Source organism: Candida oxycetoniae (genome assembly GCF_023343755.2).
Source record: "Candida oxycetoniae strain CBS 10844 chromosome Unknown scaffold4, whole genome shotgun sequence".
Lineage (NCBI taxonomy): Eukaryota > Fungi > Ascomycota > Pichiomycetes > Serinales > Debaryomycetaceae > Lodderomyces > Lodderomyces oxycetoniae.
Genome location: NW_026055367.1, coordinates 193438 through 215930, shown reverse-complemented (window position 1 = coordinate 215930; position 22493 = coordinate 193438). Strand labels below are relative to the sequence as shown.

The 22493-nt window shown below is 37.4% G+C and overlaps 5 protein-coding genes across 5 annotated transcripts; 2 read left to right on the top strand and 3 right to left on the bottom strand. All coding sequences in view use genetic code 12, as the record gives it.

Moving 5' to 3' along the window:
* Nucleotides 1-694: 694 nt before the first annotated feature.
* Nucleotides 695-3685, bottom strand: TEC1 (transcription factor TEC1; the record flags this gene model as incomplete). Its single annotated transcript, XM_049322081.1, has 1 exon — nt 695-3685. The coding sequence occupies one exon, from the start codon at nt 3683-3685 to the stop codon at nt 695-697; it is 2991 nt and encodes a 996-aa protein (XP_049181907.1).
* Nucleotides 3686-6209: 2524 nt separating this feature from the next.
* KGF56_001003 (uncharacterized protein) lies at nt 6210-9947 on the bottom strand (the record flags this gene model as incomplete). Its single annotated transcript, XM_049322080.1, has 2 exons — nt 6210-8549; nt 8997-9947. 2 exons carry the CDS (start codon nt 9945-9947, stop codon nt 6210-6212), a joined length of 3291 nt encoding a protein of 1096 aa, XP_049181906.1.
* An 861-nt stretch (nt 9948-10808) lies between these two features.
* RAX1 (Rax1p) lies at nt 10809-12542 on the bottom strand (the record flags this gene model as incomplete). The annotated part of the gene is made up of 1 exon (XM_049322079.1): nt 10809-12542. One exon carries the CDS (start codon nt 12540-12542, stop codon nt 10809-10811), a length of 1734 nt encoding a protein of 577 aa, XP_049181905.1.
* A 4742-nt stretch (nt 12543-17284) lies between these two features.
* Nucleotides 17285-18124, top strand: KGF56_001001 (uncharacterized protein; the record flags this gene model as incomplete). The annotated part of the gene is made up of 1 exon (XM_049322078.1): nt 17285-18124. The coding sequence occupies one exon, from the start codon at nt 17285-17287 to the stop codon at nt 18122-18124; it is 840 nt and encodes a 279-aa protein (XP_049181904.1).
* A 1367-nt stretch (nt 18125-19491) lies between these two features.
* On the top strand, nt 19492-21259 carry KRE9 (Kre9p; the record flags this gene model as incomplete). The annotated part of the gene is made up of 2 exons (XM_049322077.1): nt 19492-19921; nt 20442-21259. 2 exons carry the CDS (start codon nt 19492-19494, stop codon nt 21257-21259), a joined length of 1248 nt encoding a protein of 415 aa, XP_049181903.1.
* Nucleotides 21260-22493: the final 1234 nt, after the last annotated feature.

Here is a 22493-nt window from a genome sequence, read left to right as displayed (position 1 = left end):
TGGAGCTCGTGTGGAGCGACATTTGAAATTTTACAATACGACATTGAACAAAATGTACGACATGAGATATAGAATGATTTGCGACATTAGTAATGAAATTGAAAAGGAAACTTGGGCCCTGTCAGTTTGGACCTGTGGCTGATACTAGTGGAGCCACGAGCTCCGCTATCATCTAGTATATCTAATCTACTCCACTAGCTAGCTCCTCACTAGCGTTGTTCCCAACTCCGCTAGTGGAAAGAGAAAACTTTGAAGGGGGTTTTTTTAACAGCCCCCAACAACCCCTTTATTATACTTTCAAAAGAAAAAAACACTACAGAATCACTTATGAAATGAGACTAGACAAGTGAAATGAGTCTAGTTGATAAAGAGAAGAGAGAGACTAATAGAGAGTAGTCGTTCTGCTCGATAATGTTGATGACAGCTAGTAAGTGCTGCTTACTATCTCGCTCTGCTCGGTAGTGTGACGTAGTTTTTGATGAAGCCATCATTATTTCATAAAAAACATTACCCTTAATCCTTAAAAGTTATTGCATCACTGATTCAAAAGTAAAAAAATAAAAACGTAAACAATCTAATGTATAGAAAAAGAAGCTCTAATAAAGTAAAAACCATGACTCAGGCTAGCAAACTACTATGTGGGGTATACAGCTAATATAATGATTGCGGTTGTACCTTTTCTCTCTTGACTCCATTAATAAAATTCAGGCTCTGTAACAGCAGCGTAATACGTACCGCTATAGTTATCCTCTTGATTTCCGGTGATGGCCACTGCGGCAAGAGAGTCCGTCTCTGAAATATTACAAGCCTCGTCGTTGTCTGTTGGGGTAAACATAAATAGACTCATATTTGCCGTAGGTTGAGCTATATATGAATATGAGGGAGAAGTACCAAACGGTGCAAGCGATTGATGATGCTGTTGCTGTTGCTGATGTTGTAGTAAATTCTGCTGCATACTTTGCTGTTGTCGTTGATTTTGTAGAAATGCAGACTGATACTTTGGATATTGCCCATTCAAATGGTGAGATATAGCCAGCTGTTGTAGCTGTTGTTGTTGTTCTTGTTGTTGTAATTGTTGTTGTAATTGTTGTTGTAATTGTTGTTGTTGTTGTTGTTGTTGTTGTTGTTGTAATTGTTGTTGTTGTTGTTGTTGTTGTTGTTGCTGTTGCTGCTGCTGTTGTTGCTGTTGTTGTTGTTGTTGTTGTTGCTGTTGCTGCTGCTGTTGTTGCTGTTGTTGTTGTTGTTGTTGTTGCTGTTGCTGCTGCTGTTGTTGCTGTTGTTGTTGTTGTTGTTGTTGCTGTTGCTGCTGCTGTTGTTGCTGTTGTTGTTGTTGTTGTTGTTGTTGTTGTTGGGAATACATGAATGTTCCTGCTCCTGATTGATGGTTTGTCTGAGGCAGTGTAGATAATGATCTCTTATTCTTAAATATGGGAGACAGTGAGGAACAGTTAGAGTTAATTGAAGTGGAAATTGTTGTAGCAGAAGAAGCAACAGCGGTTGTTGAATGGCCAAGCTCCATCTGTGAAGCAGCAATAGATATAGGAGTTGGAATAGTACCATCGGCTTGGATCTGTTGTTGCATTTGTTGAGAATAACCGAGCACTTGTGGAGCTACATTTTCGCTCGAAGAAGTGATGGCGGTATCGTCATCGCTATTGTTGTTATTATTATTATCATTATGCAGTCTGCTTGGCAGTGTTGGTAAAATCAACCTGGAAGTTGCGGTAATTGCATCTTTCAATTTGTCAACTTTAGCAAACTCCCATAATAAAACCATTTTAATCCTTAGTTTAGATATCACACTTGTATCTTCTTTTTGGTTTTTGCCACCATCAACCTCATATATGATTTGTCTGATGGTAATTCCCTTAACAGCCAAGGCTACACCGGAAGCGCTTTTCCCACTCATGGTGGAGAAGAAAAATTTCCAAAACTTGACAAGAAAGTCACAATCTTGATTCAAGTGTATTTTGGCCTTCTCATCAAGTTTCCATATTTGTTTTCCGTATGAATAAATACTAGTAAAAGAACTGTATGCTTTTGAAGTAGAAATAATTTTCTTTCGTGACGATGAGGGTATCAATGTATCACTATCACTCTCTTCATATTTTAGCTTAAAACTTGATCTAAGCTCAATCTCCATTTCGTTTTTTATTTGCAAGTCTGCGGGTAGGTATATCTTTACCATATTATGTATAATTGGCACGTGGGAGCAATTTTTCAAATCACTTAAACAGGGAAACCTACTGTTATTCGATAATATGGCATCATTACTCAATTTTAATGTCGTAACTTCGTGTGCAGGTTGGTTATGTTGGATTGTCAATACAATCGGATTAGGTGAGAATCGATTACTCACAGACATGAAAAAATTTTCAAAACTTATTCTGGTCAAAGGATTGTTTACACCATAATCACTACCACTGCCTCCTCCTCCTCCTCCTCCTCCTTTTCCTTTTCCTACACAACTCTTTTGCCTTACTCTTTTTGTCGCCTGTAAATGGAAATCTCCACTGCTTTTCCTCCTTATTGAATTACTAAATCCCAATGACTTGTTCAAATTGATCTTTGAAAAAATCTCTTCAAACCTATTAATTGCTCTGATTTGATCTTCTTTTGTGGGGTACACTGGCCCCTCATTGATCAACTTTATTATTTCGTGATCTTGTTCTAAATTCTTAATAACTTGTATATGTGAAGAGACTTGTTTTCTTGTTCTATATTTACCAGTCTTGTTGAAAATGTAATCGGAAATTAGTTCGTTTCTACCACATGATCTACCAGCTATCTTGATCTTGTTCAACCCGTTTTTGGGAATAATCCGTAATACTTGTCCAAATGCTTGCTCCACATCATCTGACCAAATATCGGTATCTACAATCTTCGAATGCACAGGGGAGCAAGGATCAGTATCAACCAAATTCATATTTTTTACTTCTTGATCAAAGTATTGATTAGCAACACCACCACCACCATTGTCTTTGGCGTTGTAATTGTTTCTAAATTGCAGTGGCAATTGTGACGAGCAGCTGGAGAAATTATCATCGTGAAATAAACTCTCTCCTCGAAATGTCACATTTTTTGCCTCCCCTTTGCTTTCTTCTTTATTGACATCGTCCTCTTCTAAGCTCTCTTCATCATACTTATATACTTCCTCGTTATCAAGAAAGCATTTCTGTTTTGAATCTGAAGGGGACAAAGTCCTTGTAACTTTCCTACTCAGAATCATCCTTCCTTCTTCTTCTTCTTCCTCCTCATCTTTAACAAAAGGGCTCCTACTATTACTGAAAAACCTTTCTCCATTGAAATCGTGGTGAGAAAAGGAAAAGTTTGTAGATTTAGGCATTTCTTTTCTAATGAGTTTGGAAGATTCGTGAACCTGGTATAGTTGTTTACCATTAGTGTCTAATGCTACATCAATGATAAGTGGTAATAGCTTTTTTTGATGTCTCAGAGATATTTTCTTTTGTTGTGGCTGTGGTGGCTGTGGTGCTGGTGCCGCCGATGGTACCGCTGGTTGTTCTGTAGAATGCCTTTTGTTAAGCCTATCTTGAGCCTCTTCGTCAGCAGTCGCAATCAAGGAGTGTTGTTGCTGTTCTTGCTGTGGGAAATATTGAGACCGTGTATTACCAAAACTTGTTCCAATTGAGGTTGAAATTGGAGTAGCTTGAGACATCATCATCATGCTGCTTATTGGTAGAAAGCTAGTGACAAATTATATGATACTACTAATTATAGTAACCTAACGGTGCAGATTTGGGGAGTGAGTGAGTGTGAGTAGTGGGTACTAAAGTGTGCCTGCTGTAAAAAGTAAAAAGGAGTGGAACAGGAATGGAAGATAATGAACTTAGCCTAAAGGTATAGGTTTCTCGTTGTGGTATAAAGTGGAATGAACTTAGCCTAAAGGTGTAAGATCTCGTTGTGGTGTGGCAACTGTGCCCTTTATACGGGTGTTGTTTTAGATAAAGTTTGAAAACCACGAACTGAGTCGAGATAGTTCCGTGCTCAACTGAACCTCTTTTATGTTGAGCTTTGTATGCAACCGAGGCTAAAACCTTAATCGACAAAGGTTTTAAATGAGTCCTTCAACGCCAAAGCAACCAACCAAAATAAGCAAAGCAAAGGAACCAAAAATAGGCAAAGCAAATGAATGTAAAAACAAGTTTGAAAGAAAACTGTAACAATATATCCTCCTTAGCCTAGCAAAAGCTCTCTTTTAGCGGGTGAATACCTTCCCTCCCCTCCCTTTTACCAACTGTGACCGACAAAACAAATTACCACCAAAGTGTCAGCTTTTCCCCGGTAAAACGTCTCACAATGGTATAAAAGAAGCATCGATTGAATCATTTCTATTAATAAAATTTCCAAATTGGTATATTTTTATATGCAATACAAAAATGCAACCTTTATAAAGACAATGCAAAGAAACAGTTTCACCCAAGAGATGGGTTCCAAATAACAATTAAGTAGTAGTACACAAGAGTAAGAGAGGATCAATAGGAGGAATTTAAAACAAAGGAGGAACAGTAAAAAGAATGGGAAGAATATTTGTCTCTATGTTTCTTTGTTGAAATAATACGACGTATATTGTAGACTTGTAAAAACCCTTTGAAACAGGAAAAAAAGGTTATAAGAAATTGATGCAAAAGAACTAGAATGAAATAGCCTAATGTTCAAGCGGCCTAAGGGGCCTCAATAAAGGTACATATATATAGAGTTTATAGGAATGTCGTAGACTTTGTAGATTTAGCAGTAAGAACTTTGTAGGGTAAAGCACAAGTGCAATAATCTCTAGAGACAAGTAAATAATCTCTAGAGACAAGTAAATAATCTATAGACTCATTGAGTGTAACGATAAGATAAAAACTTTAATTGTAAGACAAACCTTGTAAATAAGGTTTGCATTTTGATAGAATATAATATACAATTGCGCCCCTTCTACTTAAAGGCATGACGAAGGATACAATTAAATGATTGCAATATGGTGGTATCTATAGTCAGAATTTCTTACAATCTGCACACGCGTTTGATCGGTATCATCGTCAATTGTCTTGTCTTGTTGTGGACACTATCTACCAGAGCGAGATAGTGGAGCACACTGACTACATCGACACTATAGAAAGAGATGAGAAGCCACTATCGAGCAGAGCGAAATACCACTATTTCCCTCTGCTCGATAGTGGAAAGCAATGGTGTAAAAGATGAAAAACAGTAGGGTAAGACATGAGAAGCAATAGTGGGAATGATGGGCGGTGATAACGGAGATATTGGAGGGGAAACACTATAGAGGGGAATGTGTAGGATTTAAAGCACATGGCGTTAAATTAGAGGGGCCGTAAATTAGAGGGGCATTATGCAGAGGGACATGCGCGGTAGAGGGGAATAATGCAGTGGGGAATCAAAAACCATCATCTCAGGAAAACCCCTATACAATTGCAAAACTATACAAATGATGGATCTATCGAGCAGAGTGAGATGGTGGTACCTTGCTCTGCTCGGTAGTGGTATTTCGCTTTGCTCGATAGTGGTATTTCGCTTTGCTCGATAGTGGTATTTCGCTCTGCTCGATAGTGGCATTTCGCTCTGCTCGATAGTGGAGCTTATTAGATGCACGGCCCGTAGTTGATCAAAATTGATAAATGAGGTTGCATCTCCTTCTACAAAGTTTCTATCACCTAATAAAGGACATGTTGCTGTTCTATTTATAAGTTGCAAATATAAATACCCTGCATGCCTCTCCCTTTATAGATTTTTACATTGTATTGCAATTAAACTTTGCACTTCGACATATACAATAGTATCTTCAAGCCAAGGTCAACTACCGCTCACTTATTCTATTTTTATTACAATAATGTGAATAAAAGCGACACTATCTCGCTCTGCTTGATAGTGGAGCACACTGACTAATGTCACTCGACTCATTCTCTTTCTATCTGAGAATATTCAAATAAAAACTCACCGCGCAACACTATCTCGCTCTGCTCGATAGTGGAGCACTTTGTAGCTTGTTGAAACACTCTCTCGCTCTGCTCGATAGTATTCTTCTTAATGGAGTTCAATGGTTTCAATTATTCTCTTTGATATGGCACCAACTCATATTGGCAATATTAGTCATCCATAGATGCTTGGTCCTGCTTGTTCTCGCCAACTCAATTCGATTAGCCAAAACCAACATTGTTTTGCTGTTTGAAATCTAACGTCTCCTCCATTTAAAGCCCATCCTCATTAATTTCGTTACGATTCAAAAATGCTTCAAATAGCCGATTATTCTCTTCAGTGTTCATCTCGTCTTCAATTTCACTAAGGTCATTCTCCTGTAGAACCTGTTGATAATCTACTTCTCTTATTGTTGTATCTGTACCATTCAAATTAAATTGGTGAAAACGTAATAAATCATCATGACTACTTACACTTAGTTTGGTAATGTTCTTTTCGAAATCCCGTTTCCAATTTTTCATCTTTTTGTAGATGTTAAAACTAGGCTTATTCTCAGTAAAGACACATTGCCATAAATTCGTTGCATCTTTCTGAAACTCGTCAACTGTTTTATACCCATAACGATCATTATACTCCATTATTTGGAAAAGACTCTTGCATTCGCTGTTTTTCGGTATATAGTTCTTGAGCGTCTCGTTTGTGTCATGCTTAGCAGCAAGTGTATTTAGTAGCAACGAGATCATTGTATTCAAAGAAAAGTAAGCAGTATTAACTATCTCCAAGTTCAACAGCTCCATCTCCTTAAATTCTTTTTGCCGCTCCATCACATCTTGATTAATAGCAATCAATTTATCCAAATCATCAACTAACAAATTGGCAAATTGCAATTTTTCTTCAATTACTGAACCTTGATCATAATTGTTACCATTACTTTCCAAATTATTTGAATCGTAAAGGATCGAGCTTGTTGATATCAAATTGTTATTCTTCCTCACCAAAGGTGCACCATTTTTCAACTCTCTTTTCAAACACCAATATCTACATACTTCATTGGCGATAGAGCGCAAATCTTCATCAATCTCCGCTTTAGTCCTATTAGGTAGTCGACTTAACTCTAAAACCTGACTCGTAGTTTCCTCTGGTAGGCTTATTTGATTTTCAACTTTCAAATTATACATGGTTTTGACCAAAATGTCGCTGAACAATTTCGGTGCTATTGGTGCTCCTTGTTCAGTTTTCCATTTAAAGATATTCAATTTATTGGCAAACTTTTCATTACTACTCAATCGAGCATTTTCCTGGTTAAGTAATTTGATATCTCGAAAATAACATCTCGTTTTGTCTATTCCCTTTAGAACAGAGTCTACATCAAATGAAGCTGGACTGTGTTTCTCACAAAAGGATTTCATTGATAATTTATTCAAAAGTGCCCCCTTTATGCCATGGGTCATTTCCATATATAATCCAGCACGCTTTGCACATGTGACATGATATGCTTGGAAACAGTTTCGATTAGTACATTGGATACACGCACCAACTCTTTGCTTGCATATATAACAAGTCAATTTCCACCGACTTTTTGGAATAGCATCAATGCCCTCAATAGGCTCCATATAAACAGGATTAGCAAAATATAATTCATTAATCCACAATGCACATATAACATGACTCCATAAGCTATTATCCAACTGTTTGAATGCACCAGTGGTGCTTGGGCAAAACACACATTCGGTGGTTTTCTTATTTTTATTAATCATACATTTACGACAAAGCCATTGCCCCTCAGGGATAAATGCAACACCATAACATTCCTGATGTACTGCTATATCGCATCCATCACAAAACACAATTGCATTTGAATTGTCACAATCACTATCGTTGCAAACTGCGCATTTTTGATCGTATATTGAACCCGGTTCAATTCCATCGTCGTTCCCATACCTAGCGTTATTGTGACCCACTGTCAAAAGTTTCCTCGACAAGTTACCACCACTGCCACCACCATAATCACCACCAAAACTACTTCCGTTGTCATTATTGAAATTGCAAACCGAGTTCATTTGGTGTTCCAATTTGCTCCATTCCGATTCTAAAGTACTTATCATGATTTCGAATATTTCAAAAGTGATTTTAATCACATTTTTGCTTTGATCGTTTCTTGCCTTGAGAAACAAGACGTCTTGCTCATCCATATCGTATTCAACCAAGTTTTTCTTTTTGTCGAGGAACTGCTTTACAAGCTCTTGCGAATTCAGATCCTTGCGAGTAAAAGAAGGTAGTTGAAAGGGACGTATATACGTATTTTGAATTACCTTGTTATATGTTTTCAAGGGCTCTTGGTATCCATACTCTAGTAGTTGTTTATTGAACTTTATATTGGGATTGGGAAGTTTAAGCTGAATCTTCTTAAATGTTGGGGTCTTCAAATTCCTCTCTGCAATTGGAGGAGGAGCAGCAGCAGCAGCAGCAAAGTCCCTACCCGATGCTCGTCTTGTCTCGGTCACTTCTTCCTCGTCATTATGGACGAGGAATACAGGTAATTGGGCCGTTTCATCGAAATCCGGATATAATTCCGATAATTCGAGCTCTTCCCTTGGCTTAAGCGTAGAATCCTGAACATGAGTCTGAAAAAACCCGGCGGAGCTGGAACTCAACTCACCAATTGTCATAGATCACCCAAGAAGCAAGAGCAAACCTTCCTACTCGCCAAAAAACCCCAAAAAGAATACCAATAAATACTCTTTTAAAGAGATATGTCCTCTACAAAGAAATCAAATTATTTTTCATATCGGCGCTTAATTTCGATAAACTTTTTTTTCCGCTACCGGAAAAATTCATAGTACGAATTTAGCAACTTCGCATTGACTTTTTTCCATCAGAAGAGTTATTGATGGCGGATCAATTGTCCGTTGTAGGTCCACCATTGAGGTTTCTCGAGACATTTCTTGAGAATGTACAGGTGAGTTTAGTTCAGTAACACATTCAGGCGAAGGAAGAAAGTTTTTCTTGCAGGTTTGGCTCAATTGTGATGAAAAATTGAGTTGATGCTTCGATGATACATTTGCTAGGAGAATGTTTTTTATTTGTTGACAATCTTGTGTTGATATTGTCCTGTAAGTAGCAGTAGCAGTAGCAGTAGTATTGCCCTCAACAGGGGATGGTAAAATGACATTGCCTTCTATAAGGAATGGTTTGTTTTTCAATTCCAGCAGGCTGGGCCTTTCGCCATTTTCCTCATCCCTAAAGCAATCTAGAATAAATGCTTTGGCATTTTCTGACACTCCAGTCCAGTACTCGCTTGGCTCCATCAAGTATTTTTTGCCCATAATTGCATCTTTTGTTTCCTCGTCCGTTTCACAATCAAACGGCAAATACCCACCTAGCATAAAATACAAACAAACTCCAATAGCCCAGACATCAATCGGGTATGAATAGCCTGCTTTTCTATCAAACATTTCCGGCGCCATGTAACTCAAAGTTCCAGAAATATCATGCAATCTCTCTCCTGGCTTCAAGACTTTTGCTAAACCAAAATCGCCCAATAGTATGGAATCGTCATCTTCACCTATTGCTTGGAAAAAGATATTTTCCGTCTTGATATCACGATGTACGATATTATTGCTATGTAAAAAAGCTACCGCTGAAACTAACTGTGATACTATATTTCTTGCCTTCGAATCATTCAATCGGCCACAAGTTGAACCATTTACAATCCTATCATATAGATCACCACCTTGAGCTAGATCAGTGAGTAGATAAAAGCAATCTTTGGTTTCGAAATAATCGATTAATGATAAAATATGTTTATGCGATTTGGAAACCAGCTTCAATATTTCAAGCTCGCTCTGTAGTAAACTCTCCATACCATACACTAGTTTCTTTCTGTACTTCTTGGCCGCACAATGCCTCCCATTGGATCTACTTTTGCATTCATAAACTATCGAGTAAGAACCTTGGCCAAGCAGTTTTTTCGCTAGAATGTACTCCGAATTCGAATGCAAAGACGTCATTAAGTTATGGGGAAAGGATGAACTGGAATAAATATGACTTCCATCTTCTATACACATAAAGAATAAAACAAACAAACAAACAAACAAACAAATTAAAATACTTGAAAAGTCTAGACGAAGTATAAATTCGTCAATCAATGACCAACTGAGTTTCAATTTTTCGGGTTAATTTATATTTTATTTTTCCGTTTATGTGTTTCTACCGTTCCCTATATAATTAAGTCATAGCTTGTAGGTTCCCAGAAGAGGTTGACCAGAATAAATTCACTTTTTCTTTCCAATGCAAGGGGAGATCCTCGTTTTATTGATTCTTCAAAGGTTATGTGTATTTGTGCACATTGTTTAACAATAAACATTCAGTAACAATAGATAATCCGAAAGAGGCTGCGGGGTCGAGGGAGGGGGTATGTATTATATAGCGAAGGGGAACCGGAAAAAAAAAAAAAAAAAGAAAAATCAACATTCACGTGACTAAAAGGAGTCAGTTTTTTTGTTTTTTTTCCTTGGCTGAGAAAAAAAAAACATATTTCCAAATAAAGACTGTTTCCTAAGTGAAGAGTGCTACTAGATAGTAAGGGTTTTCCTAAATAGAGAGGTCTCCACCGATAGAGAAAAAGTATTCGCAGGTAGAGAAGGTGTTCCCAAATAATGAGGGATTGGACTGAAATAAATCCATCTCAAAAGATATTTGGAAACTCCACATTTCTCTTTACATCATCAAGTCTCAATCATGTAAGTTTGTATTAAAAATTAATATTTGCGGAAGAATTGAAATACTAGTATTTCTTCCATGGCTTTAATCAGTACATATTTCTTTTTTCTTTTCGTGAACAATATCTTGAATTACCATGGAACTATAGATTATAGTCGATGACCAGGAACAAGACTAAATAAAACAGTAAATACCGCCGTAAAAACTAAAATCAAAAACATCACCCAGAAACTCCGTTTGACAATAAACTGATGAACAAATTTTTCCTCGATTTTCAATATCGATCTACCATTACTTTTACTAAACGTTTCCAGTAAACCTGTCCATGCCAAGAATGGATCCACAAGATATATTGAAGAAACAATGAAATAAAATCCAATGAAGTAAGGAGCCACAATGACTGGCCGAAGACCTTTTCTATAGTTGAGAAAAACAAAAATAAAACTCATCCAAAAAGAACCAAATATAAAGAAAAATCCCAAAACTATACGTAAAAAATTGGAATGATTAATGTTTCTAGTTGCCATAAAGTCAAGGAATTTGGGTAAATGATCATTTTCCAACCTGTTATATATGAAATTCTTGACATAGTTAAAGACATCAGGATCATCACGTCCATCAACTTCTATCGATTTGATGATGTATGCATTGAGCTGTTGGGGTAAGTTTAAGTTTTTTTCAGAATCCTCAACGAAATATTTAAGAAGAAGATTATGTGATGATTCGCGTAGGTTTTCTCTCGTTATAAATGAATTGTTGTTGCTGGAAGCTGCAGGTGAGTCTTTGATCAATCTCTCTAATAATGATGGGTTTATTGCTGACGATACTCGTTTCTGTGGTGGAACAGAAAGCACAAGATTACTAGTTGATAGATTAGCTACAGCATCGTTTTCTTGGGGTGTATTGTTACCTGAATGTAACGATACATACTTTGTAAAATGCACAGCTCGATTTGCTTGGCCTATATCTAATTGGTTTTCATATAATGAATCTCTCGAGTGCTCGTGATTGTCAGTATTGTTGTCGTCTTCGTCATCGTCTTCATCTTCATCGTTGAACAAATTAAATGTGGAGCTTGCTCTTTTCCCTGGTGGGTATTGTGGTGGTTGATATGATGACAAACCAGGTACTCCTGGACTTGGTATGAAGCCAGGTGATGATCTTGCTGAAACATTACCCTTGTTTAACAGCATTTGTGAATGTGTATTCTCTCCTGTTTCTTCATTATATTGCACAATCAACTCTTTCAATTTAGGGTCCAAATTGTCCAAATTTATATCACCTCGTAAAAATGCAGACAATCGATGAGAATCATTCTCTTCCAATATATTATCATTGATAATCAAATCTAATAATATGGATGAACTTAATGATTTATGCTTTTGTTGACTGTCCAAATTTGAATCAGAATTCCTCAAACCTGAGAGTGATGGGGAATTTGAAGGGAATGAAGGGGATATGGGACTATAGTTTTGATTCTGATTCTGATTGAGTTGCAACTGTGGATTAGGTGAGGAGGTGTTTGATCTTTGAGTTGCATTTGACCCTTGAACAACGTTTGGTGGTCGCTGCTGCTGTTGACCATTGAATGTACCGGATTGTCTTACAATAGAGTCTCTCAATCCCTTAATATAATGTTTACACAAGTTCAAATGGTTGATCAAATCAAACCAAAAATCAAGATAATCCACTTTCCCTTCGACATCCTTCATAAACTGATAAAATGTAAATAAATCAACCGGAGTTTTAGATTTATTGGCCAAGATTTCTCCCAAAGTAGGCAAGCGATTTAAATGAATGGTTTGGTTTGGTCCATTTGGGTTATTCAAGCTTGATAAATAATGGGAATTGGGGAAATTCAGCTCGTTTTTTATGTCAACCATTGTGGTGAATAAGTTGGAGGGGCTAACTCTGCTCTATTTGCTCGGCTCTGCTTGCTCTGCTCTCTCGGCTCAGCTCTATTTGCTCTGCTCTTTCTCTCGGCTCAGCTCTATTTGCTCTGTTTGCTCTGTTTGCTCAGCTCTTTCTCTCTGCTGAGCTCTATTTGCCCAGCTCTGCTCTATTTGCTCAGCTCTTTCTCTCTGCTGAGCTCTATTTGCTCTATTTGCTCTGTTCAGCTCTTTCTCAGCTCTATTTGCTCTGCTCTTTCTCTTAGCTCTTTCTCTCTGCTCTTTCTCTTAGCTTTTTCTCTCTGCTCTTTCTCTTAGCTTTTTCTCTCTGCTTTTCCTCTATTTGTCTCTTCCTTCAACAAATCCAATCAGTCTAATCAGTGACTTGGTGATTCAATGACTGGGTTTCCAGGTGGGGAAAAAAAAAAGTTGCCTCGAGTCTAACAATAGCGGGATAACAATGAAATGTGAAAATGTGCAAATACAGCCTTGGCCTCCGACTCTGATCAAACTACAGCACCTCTTTTTATAAATATATGTGTTTATTTTATGCCTTGGGATATGAAACCTTTCCTGCCCCTCCCTATACGCCAAGGGTAGTTTCAGCTGCTTCTCAAACTTCAAATAAAAAAAAACCAAGTATGGGAAAACTCACCAAAACTCAACAAAAGATTATTCTTACCCTAATACTCTACACTTCTACAACTCTGTGTCCCCTTTGTTATATTCTTCCTTTTATTTTACTCGTTATTCAAAGTTGACGATGGACCTTAAAAAAGGGTAGTGTACTTTGTACCAGAAAAAATAATAATATAAAGAAGCGCGGTTTGAGGTTTATAGGTGGAGAGGAGTTAGCAAAGAGTATATCTATGTATAGTTGTTTAGAGATGGGATATATACGAGCAAGTGTTGTATAGGTGGGGAGGGGGGTAGCTCTATGAGAGAGATGTTGGTGGTTGGTTTAGATGGTTCTTTAGCTCGTAAGTAGAAGTTGAATTTTACATGTTGTAGAAATGTTTCATGATTGATAAAAATAATCAAGGAAACATTTTGGTTATTATTCTTTTTGGGAAATACAACCATTTACTATTACGAAAACTATATTTTAGATCCTGATACTACCGTAGTAGTAAATGGCAAGACGATAAACTTTAATTTCTGTATTGCTTTTTCAGGACCAATCTCCTTGTTGTAGAAAATTGTTGTTCCTAATTTTATATACTTGTTATTTATGGTATAATAAAGGTCCATCTCCAAGTGTCTAACCCATCTCTCGAGTTGACTAGAGGCAAAAAAATAAATAGAATATTGGTTGAAATCTGCCATAAATAACTATATCTTACTCTCATGTCAAATATGTTCTATTATCAAATGTGCTCTTTTGGTAACTATCTCTCATGTTAATATGCTCTTTTGGTAACTATCTCTCATGTTAATATGCTCTTTTGGTAACTATCTCTCATGTTAATATGCTCTTTTGGTAACTATCTCTCATGTTAATATGCTCTTTTGGTAACTATCTCTCATGTTAATATGCTCTTTTGGTAACTATCTCTCATGTCTAATAAGATCTTTTAGTTTTATGGTGAGGAACGACACAGTTTTTGAATTTTATTTCATTTTCTGATATTGCTTGCCTGTGGTCCAAATTGGGCTGCAAGCTCGTGCTTGTTTGATCCAACGGTAAAAACATCCATATGAAAAGCACTCCCTTAAGTTTAACTGTTGAGGCACAAAAAACCATTCAGATTTGGGTATAGAAAATAGCCTTCATCAGTTCCTTTTGTCACAGAACCTTAATAGAACATAGGAAACTTGGCATAAATATCATCTAGAATAATCCCCTCTGTGATATCTAAAATAATGCCCTCTGTGAATGTCCTCTGTGAGATCCAAGATAATTCCCTCTGTGATATCTAAAATAATGCCCTCTGTGAATGTCCTCTGTGATAGATAATGCATGTAAGGCTTTCACATGCAAACAATTTTGAGAACAAAATGCCTTTTGACGGATTCTAGTAGGGTTAACTAAAAGTATGCAAGTTGAAAGGACATTTAGAAAAAGTACCAAGTGTTGCTCCATTCTCTTGCTTTGCTCGATGGTGTCGGATGGTTTCAATTTAAATCTTAAAACTACCAGAATACCTTTCTTTGTGTGTTGCTTATTGGTTTTTCAGATCTTTCACTTGGTTTGCATCTAGTTGAAACCTTTATTTGTATTCTACTTGATTTCACATAATATGAGTCTTGAAAAGAACTTGTGTAAAACACACGGGTTTACAATTTACTCAAGTCACTTGATGTAAAGATTATGTGAATTTTGGGCTGCAACTGTACCAAGTTTTGCAAGAATGATAGCAGTCAAACCCGTATGTGGACGGGTTTGATTTTTGCAATTATTAACGATGCTGCTCGTATTTTTTTGCACCCATAATTCCTTTTTCTTCCATCTCTCATCAAAAAGAAATTGTCAATATGAAAGGCTCAAGAAAACAGATTTTGCTCTTCCAAGGAAATACTAATAGATACATATACCACAATTGGAATTTTAAAATTCCTATTGTAGTTTGGTGGATTAGATTGATGTCAGCTGAATGGAATGGAATGGGAATTTTAGATTAAATTGATGCTAAATGATTGAAAGTTGCAATTGGGGCTACCAATTAAATTGCAAACTAAAATACAATAACACTAGTGAGCGAAGCGAGCTAGTGGAGTACTTAGTAGCTTGTTACAACACTATCGAGCGAAGCGAGCTAGTTAAGCACTTTCTAGCTCGTTACAATACTATCGATCAAAGCGAGCTAGTGGAGCGCTTTCTAGCTTGTTACAATACTATCAATCAAAGCGAGCTAGTGGAGCGCTTTCTAGCTTGTTACAATACTATCTCGCTCTGCTCGATAGTATTGCCTTTGTATCTTCTGACAAATGAGTGAAACAAAATGACATTAAACAGAATGAGGGCACCTAACTATGGATTTCGCAATCGTATTTTTTTTTTTACATCTCTGCGTTCAAAAAAAGATAAGAGCATCTACTCAAAGACAAAAACATTTCAAACAAACCTCTATTTCCTGCATGTTCGTATAAAGAACATGTTTCTTTATATTTCATGTGTGTTTGAAACCAGTTTCCAATGTTTGACCGGGCTCATAATGTTTATCTTATATTAACAAAATTCCACGCGTAGTATATCTACTTATAGTTACTCATTCAGCCGCATTTTTATAGATGCGGGAAAAAAAAACATATATAGTCACTTGAAAGAAGACAAGTGGAAGACAAGTGGAAGGCGAGTGGAAGACGAGTGGAAGACGAGTGGAAGACGAGTGGAAGACGAGTGGAAGACGAGTGGAAGACGAGTGGAAGACGAGTGGAAGACGAGTGGAAGACAAGTGGAAGACAAGTGGAAGACAAGTTGAATTAAGAGCAGAGTTAAGAGCAAGTCCAGAGAACAGTTTATGAGGTTGTAGGGTGCCATTGTCGGGTGCCTTCATTCTGTAACATTGTCAGGTAGACTCTATTGTCATGTGGACTTTCTTTGATAAGGTTGTCAGACGTCTTCATCCGGAAAAGCCCGTAGGAGGGAGGGGGTGTGGTAGGTGTAGGTGGTAAGAAAATAACAAGACGATGCTATCCTAATATGCACACATTTCCATCATCTCTGATGCTATTTTTACTTTCTTTCTTGGGTATGGATTCTTATCTCCGCAAACGATATACCCAAAGTGGAAAATAAACGGCTTCGGATATAAGTTCAAATTGAAGATGCGGATTAGTCAAGTTTTAGGTGCCATGCAAAGAGTAGCATTTGTAAATAGCCCTTGTAACATTGTACAATTAACTCATACTGCCCAGTAGAATATAGCAAGTAACTTGATTGCACCATTTGGGTAATATAATTTTGATAACCAGAACGTTTGTTACCTGTTTCAAAGTTGACTGAATTTTATTTTTTTTTTTTTTTTTCAATTGCAGATTCGGTAGCACTCCATTTGTTAGCGCTGGAAGGGGGCTTTAGTTTTCTATACGATGAGAAACAATTTTGTGAATTGCGAGATAAGTATTAGAGACCCTGAGACTTGGAAAATACTGTATGACTGAGACTTAGAGAAGGTACTGTATGAAGGGGAGAAATTTGGTCGCGGGTGGGGAGGGGGGGTGTATTGAGCAGTTTCATTATGAGTCAGAAAGAGAGCAAAAATACTGCAGTATTGCTTGGTTAATTTTTGTCATCACTGGAATTACGCGGGACCGCTCTCCTCTCTACAACGGGGGGAAACTTCTTTTGTCAAACATGCGGGATACAGCAAAAAACAATTGATTTCCGTAATTCTGCATTGCCATTAGCCTGCATCTCACAGCATTGTTTTTTTAATCTAGCACCTTTTATGTATAGTAACATCAAAAAGCATACTCAATCGTGTTTCTAAATTACATTTCCTCTATTGTTCTATCGTGTGTCCTCTCGTACAGACCTCCCCTCCCTTGGAAAGGGAAGAAAAAAAAAAAAAAAAAAAGAAATACATAGGAAATAAGGTTCAAGTAAATAAAGGAACTATGAATTGGGACATGGCTTGGGATATAAATATATCTCAATGAAGGGTAAAAGATTTTCCTTTTATAGAATAGATACTCTCCCTCTCCCTCTTTGGCCATATTGCTGAGAAAATGTATATTTTTCGATTTTGATTGATGTGTACCCCCCAAGTCACACTAGCTAATACTATTATCGAATGTTCATGTTATATAAATGGACAGGTGTCACTTTCTTAAAGAATAAACTTCACAGATCTAATAGCCTACCGACACCTACATCTACACCTCCCCCTACATCTCTACTGATACCAGGAAAGAATAACAGTGTATCAAAAGGTAACAATAATGTCAAATTTAGTGAGGACCCTTGTACTACTACGAGCCAAGTAAGGTCTCCCAGAAACAGTTTCCAGCCAAACCCCGACGATCTCCCCTCTTTATCCAAATCAAACTCGACCTCGGCCCTACTAAAATCAAGGAAAAAGGCCATTTTCAATTCAAATTCAGATATTGCACATCCATCACTGAAGAAAAAATCAACTACTACAAAGAATAATAGAATGAGTATAAATCGTGCTCAGATATTACATCGGTCTAGTTTGAGCAATCAACTGCATAGGAACAACAGTAGTACCGTTGTCGCTTCACCAGAAACTATCAATCCCACTTCATTATCTGGTTCTAGTTCACCTATATTGCCAACAAATGAATTGAGTAACCTCTCCAATTCTTCTGTGATCCAAAAAACATCAGTACACAATCCAGCATCGTCATCATTAGCATTGTCGTATCCAAATTATAAGCTAAACTTGTCTACTCTGAAACGACATAATAGTATATTAAACGCAAGTGATTATTTGACTATTGATGTAAATTTCGATAGAGATTCAATATATACGTTTAATGAAGATAAGTACAGCGACATAGCCGATGAAGAGCCAGAGCAGAAGCATGAACAGAACAAGGAAAAAGACTGGAGTAGTAGTGGTATTGAAAACACTGTTGTTGCGTCTAGAAAAAAAGTCAGATTCATATAGCAGTAGGCCAGCTCAACTGCAATGTAATGACTTGGAAGTTAATATAATGTATCTATAAACTTACACCAACTCAAACCCAGCCTCTCCTTTTTCTCATTATGTGTATATTCTGCCGACTAAGGTAAATAAAAAGTACCTTTTGATATTCGTATCACTTTCACTTTTCTTTTGTGCAAAGAAGGGATCTAAAACAAAAACAGCTACTAATTACAATTGTCCGAGATTGCAGAATAAAAATCATTGTTCTGCGATGTATCCTCCTCTTTCCTCCTATTTCTTTGCTACCATCATCACCACCACCACCACCACCGCCATCACTTCTGCATGTGGCTCTAACTTTCCTTTTATTTTGCACCCGCTTACAAACGACATTGCATTTTTTTTTTTCCTGATGCGAGTAGGTCCCGGGACGGAACTTCAATTATATGTTTCGGTATGCTTTTAGAGCCGGCAGTGCCAGAAATAGCTAAAGTATTCAGGTGTAAAAAGGGGGCCCACAACCGGTACCACAAATATATAACATGTACCTTCCATTGCTGTTTCTTTTTTGTTCCACTTGGTATATGTATCTGATAGTAAACTTCTCTTCTTGTGGTTGTTTTCCCTATTATAGAGGAAATAGATATACACTAATAGGAACGGTTGGAGATAATAAAACAACGATGAAACTGCAAAACGGTGAAACTGTTTTAGTGTTTTAGTGTTTTAGTGTTTTAGTGTTGTTTCATTAACTATAGAGAAGGATTCAGACGTTAGCGTATTGTTCTTTCTTCTCTTATTCTTTATTTTGTATTTTTGAATGACACATATTGCTTCTTACAATGGTTTTCTTTCTTTTTAGAAGGTCATGACTTGAATATTGCAGGTAGAATAAGGAACCAAACTTATAGGAATTAAAAAAAGGTATCGATTTACTTTTTTATTGCTCTATGTGGGAAAACGGTTCCCTTTTCACATGTATCTCCCCGGAAGAGCTCTTCTTATCATATCATCTCTGTTTCTCTATTGTATATAACTAGCATCATATTTCCTCCCCCACATTTTGAAGAGAAAGCAAGCTCCTATTTTGAGAAAGCAAGCTCCAATTTTGAGAAAGCAAGCTCCGATTTTGAGAAAGCAAGCTCCGATTTTGAGAAAGCAAGCTCCTATTTTGAAGAGAAACAAGCTCCGATTTTGAAGAGAAAGAGGCTCCTATTTTGAAGAGAAAGAGGCTCCTATTTTGAAGAGAAACAAGCTCCTATTTTGAAGAGAAACAAGCTCCTATTTTGAAGAGAAACAAGCCCCTATTTTGAAGAGAAACAAGCCTTTATTTTCAAATTGCAAGGATGATCATAATAAAGCAGTCAAAGTCACTATTGAATAAAGTTATGCCGGAATCAAAGAGTGTTTCAACTTCACCTCCATCACACACAGCAACATTATCACCAAAGGTTTCACGAAGACCAACGGTACTGTCACATCAGCGAGGCGATGGGTCGGCAAAAAGCGGCTACTTATCAGATGACCATGATTTAGATATAAGTCCCATCAATTCTATTAGTGATTCACAGCAAGAGCATGAGGAACTACAGCATATCAGAAATAGTTTAAGGCGAGAAAGCGAACGTAGCGATGGTGGGCTACACGTTCATCGTAAAACTAGCAAGAAACACCGTCGACATAAGGAAAAGGAATTAGAGACGGGGAGTCACAGCGCAAGTGGAAATGATGGTAATAACGCTGGTAGTGGTGGCCATAGTGGTGGTATCGTTACTGGCGCAGCTGCAAGTTCCGACATTGGACAGAAGCTTAACTATGGTCTGATGAGTCAGTTTGAAAAGATCTTGCTTGTAATTATACTATTTTTAATTATGATGGTTTATTTTCTATAATAGCTCATAACAAGGTAATAGATATCCATGGTATAACTTACTTTCTACTCTCATTACTGCTTCATAGAATGCTACTCCTGCACACTAGCCGTCACGGACACTATCTCGCTCTGCTCAATAGTGTTGCTCGATAGTGTTGGTCATAAAGTGGCTAGTGTTCTAATTGCTGCGAAAAGAAACGCGTCGTGTATTTCAGCACAAGAATAATCACTGGCTTTGTAAGAAAAAGATTTGTTAACGAATAAACAAGTAAAGAATAAACTTCATCACTAACTTTTCTTTCAAGTTTGGCTGGGTCTCGGACTTATTGGTACAAACTGGTCATATATAGACAAAGGCGCTAGTACTATTACAGTCAATTACATTGGGGAGAGGGAAAGAACGACAGAGAGAGAGAGAGAGAAAGAAAGAGCAAAAGCGCAGTTTTCAAACGGGTTACACTTTAGCTTCCATTGCAATGAAATTTCTCGCTGGTTTAGCAATATTTTTAGCCACGCTTTCGAGAGTTCTCGGTGACGTAGAAATTACATCACCAGAAGACGGGGACACCTTTTCCGGATCATCAGGTCAAGCAAGCATCAAAGTTGAATGGAAAGACGATAGTTCAGATTCAGATTTTTCTTTAGATAAAATCAAATTCTATACTATATCATTATGTACAGGCACAAACAATCCAATACAATGCTACGAACCAGCATATGTCGATCAAAAGAAACTCACAACAACATCCTCCACAATTAATATTCCTCAAAACGCTGTGCCTAATGGGATGTTTTATTTTCAAATTTATACAATGTTTACCAATGGTGCAGATACTATCCATTATAGTCCTCGATTCAAGTTAACTGGAATGACCGGTCCTACAAGCACATACGTTGTTACAGCAACAGGTGATCAACCGGGTGCTATTACAGAAAATTACAATCCTGCGGGAAACACGGATTTTAGCGCATCTTTTACTGTTCCGTATACTTTGCAAACTGGTAAGACAAGGTTTGCGCCTATGCAAATGCAGCCTGGCTCTACAGTCACAGCGACTACATGGACTAGAAGGTTCCCACTGAGCGCTGTAACATACTATTCTACAAAGATGAAGAGTCCCGTGGTTCAGTCAACTATCACACCCGGATGGAGCTATACTGCTTCATCAGACGTTAATTGGGCTAGTGTTGCTCCGTATCCGACAAATTGGTATTCTGCCAGTGAAAGAGTTAGTAAAGCTAGTATTACCGCTACAAAGAAGAAGAGAAGATGGTTAGATTAAGCGGAAGACGAAAAGAAGAGAAGATGGTTGGAAGAGATTCATGGGGGGAAAAGATATTTAAGGGTCTAGGTTAGATTTTATATACGATTGCATTTTATTTAAGTTTGTTCTCTGAAAATGCTCTCAAGGAAGAGAAGGGAGGAAAGGGAGAAGAAGAAAAAAGTGATAAAAGAGATCAACATCTCTTTCATCACAACTACTGCTATAGTGTGCTGTGTAAGGTTAAGAAACAGTACGTATTAATGTGCATGAACAATCTCCATTATCGAGCGGATCGAGATAGTGTTGCTCGATAGTGTCGGTCGATATGGTTATAAGCTACTGAGTGTTACTCGATAGTGTTATAACAAGCTACTGAGTGTTACTCGATAGTGTTATAACAAGCTACTGAGTGTTACTCGATAGTGTTATAACAAGCTACTGAGTGTTACTCGATAGTGTTATAACAAGCTACTGAGTGTTGCTCCACTATCTCGCTCTGCTCGATAGTGTCATATATGGGTTCGAAGAATATAAATTAAAAAGAACAAGAAAAGAGAGATGTAAGGTAATAACTGTAGCCACGATTATACAACTACTATTGTTATTTTTATTTTGTGTATTCACAGAAAAGAATTAGCCATACCATCTTCACTAATTGAAACCTTTACAAAGTATTTATTTCATTTGTTACTCCTCTTATAGAAGATATAGCTTGGATATAAACAGAAGAGACAACAAACTGGCAATTTACTCAACTAATGAACATCACGTGATTATATATTCAGATAAGACATCACGTGTCCATAACGGTGAAAAAATATATAGCCGAGACACCCATAGTCGATCTGAGCGAGATGTTGGAGCAGCACTGACTACACCAACTCTATCGACACTATCGACACTATCGACACACTATCGAGCGAAGCGAGATAGTGTTGCAACCAGCTACTATGTATTGCTCCACTATCTCGCTCCGCTCGATAGTGTCGCTCGATAGTCACGTGATCAGAAATGATAATTAGCCGAGACCACTCCATAGTTTCCCGTCTTATTTAACCATTTTACTTATACTAAAAAGTTTCATCGGTTGGTTTGTTCCCCCCTAGTTATCTTTCTCTCAGTTATCTCTCATTCATAATCCTCTAGCTACCATCCTTCTTCCCCCAAGCACTGCATATAGAATTAAGTCAATTTTAACGAACTTTCCGGAATAGCAATTTGAACAACAATAAAAGCCATTTTCCTCAACTGG